This window comes from Seriola lalandi, unplaced genomic scaffold, assembly GCF_002814215.2.
Source record: "Seriola lalandi dorsalis isolate HSWRI2012SDOR001 ecotype SW California unplaced genomic scaffold, Sedor1 jcf7180002054125, whole genome shotgun sequence".
NCBI classification, from domain to species: domain Eukaryota; kingdom Metazoa; phylum Chordata; class Actinopteri; order Carangiformes; family Carangidae; genus Seriola; species Seriola lalandi.
The window spans coordinates 196,020-207,968 of NW_019524678.1; the positions used below are offsets into that span (position 1 = coordinate 196,020).

Below are 11,949 nucleotides of genomic sequence, written 5' to 3' on the forward strand. Positions count from 1 at the left end.
GACAGACAATCACATGTCACACACACACACACACACACATACACCATGCATCTGCAAGCAGCGAGCCCCCTTAAGTATTGTGTTTGGCAGTGCACTGCAGTTTTTCCAGTGAAGAAAAATGATCATTATAGCTGATGAGGCAAGGGCTTCGAATGATGACAGTGTGACAGCAGAGAGCTTTTTAATTTGTCGGATCAGATTGTGACAAGCTCCATCACAGGATGGAGGAAATCTTTTCATTTGTGCAGAAGAAAGGGGGAAAGGAGGTCAATTAGCATCAACCATTAGACAACCCAATGACAAGCAATATATTACCGTGTGGGACAGTCAAACTAATGAGAGGCACAGCAGAAATGTTCATCCAGGTTGGACAGAATTCTGCAATCATCCTGCTACATTAATCACTTGTATAGCGCTTGACATACGCATTCTTTATAGTCACATGCTCTGAGGCGTTGCTCCTCATATACCCCCGCCTTCCTCACCATCACGTTTGTTGTCATATGAGGTCAGATTTACTCAAAAGGAATTTCTGTCATGTCAAACGTTATCCTACTGAACCACGTGCATCAATGCTACATCAAATGGATGCAGTTAACAGTAACTCATGCTTTACTACGTGGTTAAATTTAAAACTTTTTCTTGTTTCTCTCCTATTACTCAAGGTTGATCAGTCAAATCTGGTGAACTGTGGGATATTTTAAAGATCACAAAGTCTTCCACCAATATGATCTTTGCCAAAAGCAACATGAGAGAGAGGATTTCATTTTATCAGAAGAGACAATCACAAAGTGAGTTTTTTTTTTTTCTTTGCCAGACAGGCTTTATTTGACTGGCTGTCAGGTATAACGCGCCTCTCTCGATATTGATCTGAAGTACCTAAAGGTATGTGACATCATTATGAGGGTTGACCTTATCATCTGCTGCCCTGCAGCCTATAGGCACGACTGGGCCAGAATCTAATTCCTCCCCCCAAAGGTTGGTACCTGGTGCGTAATAGGGAAATTGGTGGTGGTTTTATTTGTTTTCCTGACCTCATGGCACACCTCACTCTCAAGGCCTCTAATCAGTCATGGCCTGAGGTTGACTTCACTACTTGAACAGGTTAGCTAGCTATGCTTTTGCTTACTGTACTACAGTCAACATTAGTGATGATACTGGCCATTATGATTTGGAGAAATATAGAGACATTATCTATCTACTCAGCCATGACAACACTGAGATAATCAACACTATTGTCAGACCGAACATTGATGGATGATTCCACAAAACCCCAGATTATGTTAATTGGTGCTTTTTAAGCGTTCAGTGCAAATATTTAAAAATGTATTTCTTCTTGCACAATCTGCACATGGAAACCATTGTATAGGTAAGGTTAGAGAAAGATTGTGGTTATGGAACATAAAGTCTAGTGAAGGTATGTTTAAGGTTAAGCAACTAAAACACTTGGTTAAAGCTGCTCTAATCAATATTTTTTTATTACCAATGGGTCAAATTATTATGTGTAATGTGAAAGATGATACTTGTGGTGATGACCCCACAGATAATTTTAGCTTTTAGCATTTTAGCTTCTTTCAGCCAACTGTTTTGGTTTCACGGCCTGCGACTTTGTTCTGGTTCAGGCAGCAGGCAGCTGTTTTCAGTGAAATATCTGATATAAAAACCTACAACCTGGCAAAGACCAAATAGCAGATAAACAAAGCTAGCAACTAGCTGATGGGACAGTGGCACATTTAGACAATGAGGAACCCAAAGTTTACCTCAGGAGTTGGTGATGAGCTAAACAGAGCCAAATGAAGAGGGGATCGTTGACATAGGGTGGTAACAAACATAACATCAAATAAAAGCTAACGCATTTTCCATGTAACATTATAAGGTGAAAATATGTCAGTGTTGTGCTTATATCTCGTTCCACTGCCCCCAAATGCACAATACACACGTAAGAGCTGTACAATATGAACATAATTTCTAGGCAGACTACTGAGATAATGTAACACAATGGCGCTACGATTACAAGAGATAAATTTATGACTGCGAATTCTGACATAAGAAGGTGAATTTGATTATTGTTATTATTATGTGCTGTTTGAATATTGCATATTCATTTCCAGTGATGAACTTGACCTTCAACTCAATTTGGTATGATAAACAGTTTGAGATATAAGTGTGATATAAAGTCTTACAGTTTCTAAAATAGTTATTATTAATTTAATAAGTAATTATTTCATCAGTATAGAAGCCTTATTGGCAATATGTCATCATAATCTGCCTTAAAACATTTTAGGTCTTATTAGGAAAAGTTACTCTAGTAAAACAGCACAGACATGCAAGCAGTTTGTCTAGAAAGTGATTAGAATATCCTGACAATTGTTGATGTTCTTATTTAACCCCGTTAAAAGATCAAGTAGGAAATCCATCACACATTGTAATCCGGTTGAGCTGCGATTCAATTGCAGTTTTTGAAACTCTTTCATTATCTCAAGTGGTGAGCCACTTGTTCCCGCTGAGAGCCACAGTACAGTGTGTGACATTTAGTAAATCCTAAAGGCTTCTATACCTTTTGTTGTATGCATTTAAACAACACATTAAAGCCAGAATGTTCCTTGTGGAACCTGTCACATTTCCCAGGTAAAGCAGATGAATAAATAAAGCTCCACTGTTAGTGGCTGCAACTACCCCCCCCCTGCCCCCCTCCCTCTTTGTGTGATTTGCTGTTGCCTTGAGTTAGATCCTGATCTCTTTGTAGGCCCTCTCCCAACAAGCATTGACCTTCTGCTCCGACATGTAAAGAGCTCCACGAGATCAGAAAAGGGAGGGGGAATCTGTGAATAAAGGCATCACCACTGCGAGCAGCCAAGAGACTTCATCCACTTCACTCCACACTTCGCTCCCTCTCCCTCTTCTCTGTCTCTCAGTGTAGCTTTATCTCTGTGTTCAGTGTAGGAGCGGAGATACCTTGTTGGCGGCACAAAGGAGCGGTTCTGTAATAAAAACAGCTGTCTCTGGTGGTCTCGGTGTAATTGGGATTGTTAACGTGAAGAGCTCCTGAGGGAGGCTGAGAAGAGTATGTCTTTGTGTAAAGCACACAGACACCTCTGCAGCACTCCTTGATTCGGATGTAAGTAAGAGAGTGAGGAGGAAAAAAAGCAAACAAGTCACCTGAGTTATATCAAGCCGTGCTGCATGTGCTCCTCTATTTTACTTTGGCGTTACTTTTATTTTTAGACAGTGCAGATTTATTTATACGTGGTAAAGCTCCTTGAAGTGAGAAAAATCTTTTCTTGCACAATTCCACTGAGGGTTTATGTTTTTAAAGGCAAGGTATGACTGCACCTTCCAGCGTTGAGACAAGTCTTTTTATGAAGGCAACATTCCCTCCAATTACTGTATCAGCGTGATGACACAAATTGAGGCAAAAAGTATTTAAAACTGGAAGAGCATTTAGCTGACTATATGGCAAAATTTTAAAAAGCGACACAACAAAACAAGCTAAATCTCAAGGGTGTGAGAGTTTTTCTCATTTGGAGGTTTTTTTATATTTTAAAATGCTTGTTATATTGTTAAATAATTCTGAAAAGCCATTATAATCAGTGTATTTGCTTTCCTCAATAAAGCCTTGTTATGGGTTAGATTTATTTATTTATTTTTACTAATAAATTATTCAAGATAAAATTAGCCAATAATATTGCATATAACTGTGCTATATGAGCCTAAAAATATAAATTAAATATTACAAAAATAAAACTACATTATATATCATTCCAAATCGTTACTTTATAAGCATAAGAGGCAGTGATCCCCACTAAAATATCTGGTATTGCCCCTTAATTGTGTTCCTGTTTGCCATGACAGACCCTTCAAAAGTAATTCTGTTAAACAGCCTGACATACTGTCCTCCCTCAAACGTGAGAAAGCTGTTGGCAGAGGAAGTAAAAGTCTTGGGTACGTGAACACACTCACGAAAGTGGTGAAAATGCACTTCAAAGTCAATTGCATGGGAGCAGCTCGGGCTGATTTATTTGACTTAAGATATACTTTTTGTGTGTTTCATTGTGGATGAAAATTTCATACACCGATTTAGAGGTGGTGAAATATAAATGATTTCTTTAAAGTTTCATCATAAATCAGTCTGTCGGTATATGTGAGCAGACACTGATTGCTCCTTGATGTCTCCTGAGCCTGATCTCTGTCTCCCCTGATGTCTGGAGGTGGCTCCAGCAGCGCCTGTTGTCCCGCTGGGGAGGAACATATTTCTGCAGCTTGATGGCTCTCTTGCAATGTAAAACTACTATGCAGCAATGCAAACAGGATTTTTGTCGCAGCCGCGGGGACATACTACATGTCTGTGTGCATCAAAATAACAGAAAAACGGGAGCTGACATCTAGTCCTTCACAAAGACCCGTCGTATGGAAGAATGCGTCTACCGCCACCTCAACGCTGCTGTAACATATGTAGCCTCGATTAAAACGCTTTCACACTTTATTGAGGCGATGCACAGGCGGTGGCCACATACCATGGCGACGAAGTGTAACCTATAATTAGGATAGGACCATACTTAATAATTGCCGGTGAATTTTATGCGGATTCCTTAACATTATATATTATTAATATATTTAAGGAGATTGAGGGGTGCTTCCACTATCTGTCAAAGACACTGATCAGTGTTTCACAACTGCTACAAGATGTGTCACATTTCCGTGTGTGTGTGTGTGTGTGTGTGTGTGTGTGTGTGTGTGTGTGTGTGTTGAAAATTATAGCCATACAGGAAAAAAAAAACAAAATCCAAAAGTCACTGTTTACTTTCTAACCTCCGAGAGCTTCGTTACATCATAACAATTATCTCTTCCTATAGACATGACCATATTAAGGAAATTAGACAACCCTTGTTAATTACAGCGTGATTGAATGTTTTAATTACATTAGCGATGATGTGGTTTAATTAGAGGGGAGATAAGATAATAGCCTGCTATGACAAGTATATAGATTTGCAATTAAGTAGTGCTAATTATTTTAAAAATCCACTCTTATCGCCATTCATTAAGTAGTAACTAGCGTCCTTTTTGCATGCAAAACTCCATGCATAAAACCACACAAAATAGTACAACACATATTATAATTTTCTTACAAAGTTTAAAAATGATTTCCGGTATTTTACACTGGTTTTATTAATATGGAGAAATTTGTTAAAGTAACAAAGGAGAAAAATTGCAGGCGATAATATGAAACCTTTCATTCTTAAAATTTAGACAGAAATAGACAATCCGAGCAGTTGCCAATGCGTTTTTAATTTTTTTTTACATCTTTTATTTTTACCTTAGGTGTCTTCATAAAAATCATAGTAGGCTAATATTATTTTGACTTTACGATAATAACTTTGATTTATTTTGACCTCAGCAGGTGGAGTGGAGCTGTCCGTGGTGTTAATTCACTTTCTGTGCTCCCTCGGGGTTGCAACTGTCTGTTTGGCAGAGCCTAAGTTGAATTTTGTTTACAATATTCAACAATAAAATATTTGCAGGTGCAATAAATCGGAAATCAATCAAAAAGTCCCTGAACTTCATGAGACGTGGTGCTGGTAACGAGGTGTTGGTGATAAGAAGTAGAGTCATTTGAAATAAATGCCCTGTCGCAGACTGCCCATGCGCAGAGTCCCCAGCGGCGGCGGCGGCGGTGCTGATGCTGGTGCTGTGGCAAATGAAGGATAATAAATCATGAAAGGGTTTTTCAGGTGCAGCTGGAAAAGAGTGTGTGTAGGCTATGTGAGAGGGTGAGAGACTGGGAGAACTGCAGAGAGAGAGAGAGAGAGAGAGAGAGAGAGAGAGAGAGAAAGAGAGAGAGTGAGGGTGTGTGTGTGTGTGTATGATTGAGAGAGAGAGAGAGAGCGAGCGAGCGAGCGAGAGAAAGAGAGAGAGAGAGAGAGAGGCGGAGAGAGACTCAGTCTGCCCTTCGCCTCAGAGCAGAGGCAGTTCGGGTCCCCGCAGCATTCAACGTAGTCGAAGAGGCACAATACAGAGACTGTCACCACCATTACTTCTCACTTACGGTCATTTCAAGACGGAAACTTTTGACAAAAAACACCAACAGGTCAACGAAAGCGGCAACTCTTCTAAACTTGAAGTATTTTGGAAATCCTAAGAGACGGAGAGAAACTTTTTATTTTATTTTTTTTTCTGGCGTCGTCTATGAGGAGCTCTGCCAAAAAAAAAATCCAAGGCAAAAAAATATCATATGATACAAGGTGGAGACAGTTGAAGGAGAAAAAAGAGAAAAGGTTATTTTGAACAATCGCGCCACAAGTCCACAAAGGAAAAGGTATCGGCTGCGCTCAGTTGCATGGCTTGTTGGTGCCTGCGATATCTCATTTGCCAAATAGACGAGACACCTCCATACCTCCGCTAGTAATAATAAATAGATGTGATAACTTCAGTTCTGGACGACCGTCTTCTGCCTATACTTTATTCGACAGTGACTTGAGATTCCTGCGAAGCAATTGGGCTTCAACTCCCGACCGAGGAGGCGGAGTCTTAACTTATTAAAAGGAACTTGCTGAGGCTTGGACGCCAGCAAATATGATGATGATGTCTCTGAACAGCAAGCAGCCTTTTGCCATGGCCCACACCAGCTTGCCCGAACCCAAGTATTCGTTGCATTCCTCCTCATCATCCACTTTGACTTCCAATGCACCTTCATCCTGCTCGTCCTCCCGACACAGCAGCACCATCATCAGCAGCAGCGGCAGCAGCAGCTCGGAGGCGATGCGCCGAGCCTGTCTCCCAACCCCACCGGTACGTATTCTGCATAATCACTGCTTAAAGGCACATTTTGACAGCCCACTTTTTTGCTTGATGTTTTTTTCATGTCTGCACAGCAAATCACCCAACACCTCCATATTTTTTTCCTCTGCTCAACTTATGTATTCAGTCGGCTTTGCCTTTCGTATTAATTTTTATGACCTGGGATGTTGCATGTGTCTTGTTTTGTGTGCTCCTTTTTTAGGATTTCTTTTTTTCACATTCTGGAAATGTTTTAAACCGAGGAGTGGAGGGAGAATTCCCTGCTGACAGTTATGTGTGCATTCTATTTGCAATTGCAGAGCAATATATTCGGAGGCTTGGATGAGAGTTTGTTGGCCCGGGCTGAAGCTCTAGCGGCGGTGGATATAGTCTCGCAGACCAAGAGCCACCATCACCCTCCACATCACAGTCCCTTCAAGCCGGACGCAACCTACCACACCATGAACACTCTCCCCTGCACCTCGTCTTCCTCCTCCTCCTCCTCGGTGCCTATTTCTCATCCGTCCGCCTTGGCTGGCCACCACCATCACCACCACCACCACCACCACCACCAGCCTCACCAGGCACTGGAGGGGGACCTGCTGGACCACATCACCCCGGGACTGGCACTAGGAGCCATGGCTGGGCCGGATGGCTCGGTGGTTTCCACGCCTGCGCACCCTGCCCACATGGCGGGCATGAACCACATGCACCAGGCAGCCATCAACATGGCTCATGCCCACGGGCTACCACCGCACATGGGCATGAACGACGTGGACGCCGATCCTAGGGACTTGGAAGCCTTCGCGGAGAGGTTTAAGCAGAGACGGATCAAACTCGGGGTTACCCAGGCGGATGTAGGGTCAGCTTTAGCCAGCCTGAAGATTCCTGGGGTGGGCTCCCTCAGCCAAAGCACCATTTGCCGATTCGAGTCCCTCACGCTCTCTCATAACAACATGATTGCTTTGAAGCCCATCCTGCAAGCGTGGCTAGAAGAAGCCGAGAAATCACACAGGGAGAAACTTAATAAACCCGAGTTGTTCAACGGCGCAGAGAAAAAGAGGAAGCGCACGTCGATAGCCGCACCAGAGAAGAGATCACTGGAGGCCTATTTTGCCATTCAGCCGCGTCCCTCCTCGGAGAAAATCGCAGCAATTGCAGAAAAGCTGGACCTCAAAAAGAACGTGGTGCGGGTCTGGTTTTGCAACCAGCGGCAGAAACAGAAACGAATGAAATACTCTGCATGCGTCTAAAATCGCTTTAAACCACCCACCAACGAAAAGACTTGGAACAGTTTAGAGACGATTTGTATCATATTTCCTATCTCACACCTTTTTTTCAATCATCGATGACTTTGTGCTTTGAACTTCGAAAAATTCCTAAAATTGAACAATGACTGAAAAACTCGAAAACCCCCACAGTCACATCTTTTACTCGCTGAGGGGGAGATGTGGAGTCGAGTAAAGCATCGTTTGACAGAGCAAGTAAGACCACTGTTTCCACACATACTATGCTTCACCTTTTTAATGTCAACGCAGTATGACTTACAGGACTCTATGCTTTCATTTTTATTTATGATTTATTTCAAATGAGGACTATAGTTTGCGTTAGAGCCCAATGAAAATAGCATTGGTATTTACACACAACGAGACTAGTTTAACTCAAAGCACTTGGTTGGTGACTATTGGTGTTTATATTTTTGGCTTATAGGATAAGCTACATTTTCCCTCCGAGTTCATGACGATGCAGTCTGACATTTATTCAGGGTCCATGAGGGGATTAAGAGGACAACACACTACTTGGTCTCGAAAGCTAATATTAGATTACTGCCAAATAACCCTCTGTAAATGAATAATTTACTTGTCACACACTTCATTTTGTGTCTAAATGTGTAATTAATTCCACCTATTTTGTTACCATGTGTGATCTAAGTCAGGGATATATTTTCAAGATACCTGGGGTTTGGATTAAGGTAGGGTTGTTTATTATTAGGCCTCAGTATGTGGAAATAACGAAATAGGAACTCACTTGGATGTCCACCAGGATGTCACAGAATTTCCCAATTAAAAAAATATGATTTCTTGCCGGCTGCAATAAGTTTACAATCCAGCGTGGGCCTGTATCTTATGAACTATTTATTGAGTGAGGTCATGTTTACTTCATTATATATTTATTGGGATTCCCCCCACCTCGTTTTGCTTGAGAAAATCAAATTCTGACAGCAAGTTAAGCGTGTTGTTCTGGTTTAAAGGGAAACGACTGTGAAATATACAGTCACAAATTTTAACTTACGATTTCTAACGTTTGAGATGGTACAATCGAGATATATATGAGATAGTATTCTCTTTTTAAATTATTTTATGTATGTTTTCTGGTATTTATTTGTATAAATATACGCGCATCATTATGAAGTCGTTGCTTGTTAAAATCACCTTGTTTAAGTAATGTTTTTTCTTGAAGAGAAAAGAAACAGCTTCATGGAAGTATACGTGTACAATGTAAATATTTCATTGGAACCAGTCGATGCACATAAATATATCCGTACAGGTTTTTGCTGTATTGCTGTTTTAGCTGAGGTAACTTATTTCTGTAATGTATGTTGCTTTAGGTTCCTGGTTAAATAATTCTATTAATTTATTACATCCATGTAATTTTAATTTATTTAATTATTGAACTGCAATATGTGTTTCATTAAAGAACAAACTTTAACATTTAATCGGACGTTTTACATGACTACACTTTGTAATGTGGCTCACCCAGACATATTAATATTCTTTTATTTATTCATCTATTTATTTATTGATGATGAGGAGGGGAACGGTTTAGCTGGGGGCTGCACAGCTTGTAAAAGATATTTTGTGGATTCTTGAGGCTTATTTGACTAAAAATATTGCAATTTTTTTAAAGGTAACGTGGCTTTACCGTTACCAAAAGGTGTCAGGTTTGATTGTAGAAACAGCCACGAGACCTGTCACAGTACTCATGAGCAAGACACCACCAACAACCCCTCCCCCACCCACCCAATCTGCTCTCCCACTGTCTGGGTAAGGGATGAATAACTAAAAATGAAAATGTAAAATGTAATTAGAAATAGCTTTTTTGCCTTTAACTTCTGATTACACCGTCCTCCTCCAGGCCTCATCATAAGCTGGCCTTACAGGGGTCCCTGTTCTCTATCCCATCAATGTTAAAGACACACGTGGCTTCTTCACTGACTTGCTGCCAGCTTATGCAGCTCACTGTTGCCTTACCTGAGAGCAAATGCTAATATTCTATTAGAGTCTAATCAGGGGGTCTATGGAGAGCTGGATGGGTCCCTGGAGCGCAGACTTGCCAGATGTCAGCCCGCCAGAAAAACAGCTCGCCTGCCAACGTGCCCGTCTCTATTTAAATACACACTCAAACATGCTTCGTTCGTGCATGCGGGCACTCAGGCTTTGAAGCAAAGGCTTTGGTTCGAAGTTATGGTTGAATATGAGGAAGAAGAGGATAAAAAAAAAGAAGGGAGCATTTTGAATGTCATGTCCATGGCAGAGTTGCTGTTTTGGGGCTTCAGGGCTGACTGGCTGGTTGAGCGCTGAGCAAGCGTTTCAGCACCATGGACAGATACCTGAGAGGCTGCACCAGCCAGACATTAGCATTTCTGAAACCTGTCCTCCACGTTTACACTCATTACTTACAGCACCTGGAATACATTTGCATGGGATTAATTTTGGATAATTTCTAGTTGATTGTAACAGTAAATTCTACGCCAAACAGAAGGAAGCAATGTGATTTTACTATACATGCAATACAAAAAAATAACTGAACCAAAATATTTAATTATTAGCCAACTGGAGTTTTGACCATCAAAAATGCTGTGTCAAGTGATCTTACATTTTTATAACCATAAAAATAATATTATGCACCTCTAAGCTTTAAAAAGTGTCACATCACGTAAGAATTTGTTTGAATTTCCACAAAAATAAAATACATATATTTTCTATTTTAATTTACAAATCCCTTAATTAACTCAAATGTGTCACATATGTTCTTCTTCAATATTAATCCAACAAAAAGCCTTTAATAAAAATGACTCCTGACTTGAAAATAACGACTACATTTCATTAATCCACAAACCAAACATCTTCACCCGCCATCCTCGTGACAAATTAAGAGTATCAAAACGAGCCTTATTAATGAGACAGCCATGATGGTTCATCAATTAAAAGATGCTCCTGGTGAGTGCTTCTAATTTCCCCTAAATGAGCCATTCACTTAATACGTTAATAAGAGCGAATTATTAAATTACACATCGAATTATGAAAACCAGATAATTATGAAGAGCGAGTTAAGTAGTCATTAGCTATCCCTGTTAATTACCGCTGGTCAGGGAGGGCTGCCGAGCGAGTGTCTCATCGGGAATTGAAATTAACTTTATGCAGTGAGCCTCGCTGCTGCTTGACAAGCACAGACAGACAGACAGACAGACTGCTGCTGCCTGCATCCACTTTCACATTATTGGGAGAAAATCGATCTAGATTCTTTGATAGTGAATCAATGTGGCCCCAGCACTGAAAAAAAACTGAACACAAAAATCACACATAGAAAAAAAGAAAGGCCTCAGCACAATGAAAAAATCGAAATCTTTTTATATATAATAAATAGGCCTATGTGAGTTTACCTTAAAGCCACAGACACATCTGCTTACACCATGCTGCATGGGCTCCATACATTGAAACGTACATGCAGAAAGACACTGGGAGCCTGCTATAAAACGAAAAGGGCAGCGCTGTTTCCTTTTGTTATAATTACGCCCTCTGTTTTATTTTTCTCTTTCCCCTGAACATTTCCCCCCTTTCACAGGGATACTGATGAAAATTTAATGAAGCCAGGGACTGTCGGAGCTCCGCCTGGGGACCTGAGAGTAGAATATTTTAACTGTACATTTACGCCAAGTGTCTGCCTTCAAAGACGCGACTGCTCTCGAATTAGACGAACTGTGAGCCATAAACTGAACGCGCTCCACACTATATAACCCTTTATTTATCATCTGTTGGCTCTATTGCATCCAAAAAGATTGGGCAACACCCGTCAGATGGCTGCCTGAATGTGAAGCGGCAATCGCCATTTGATATTGTCGCCAATCAGTTGTTGTTGATGCAATATTAATCAGCCATCAATAGTCATTAGTTT

At 40.8% G+C, this 11,949-nt stretch overlaps 1 protein-coding gene across 1 annotated transcript; it reads left to right on the forward strand.

The window, feature by feature from the left end:
- Window positions 1–5,968: 5,968 nt before the first annotated feature.
- Window positions 5,969–9,490, forward strand: pou4f2 (POU class 4 homeobox 2). Its single transcript, XM_023403320.2, has 2 exons — window positions 5,969–6,786; window positions 7,095–9,490. The coding sequence occupies exons 1-2, from the start codon at window positions 6,571–6,573 to the stop codon at window positions 8,025–8,027; spliced, it is 1,149 nt and encodes a 382-aa protein (XP_023259088.1). The 5' UTR covers window positions 5,969–6,570; the 3' UTR covers window positions 8,028–9,490.
- The last annotated feature ends 2,459 nt before the right edge of the window (window positions 9,491–11,949 follow it).

Coding starts and splice junctions, on each gene's coding strand:
- pou4f2 (XM_023403320.2), top strand. CDS start 6,571: ATGATGATGATGTCTCTGAACAGCAAGCAGCCTTTTGCCATGGCCCAC. Junction 6,787..7,094: donor CCTGTCTCCCAACCCCACCG/GTACGTATTCTG, acceptor TTGCAATTGCAG/AGCAATATATTCGGAGGCTT.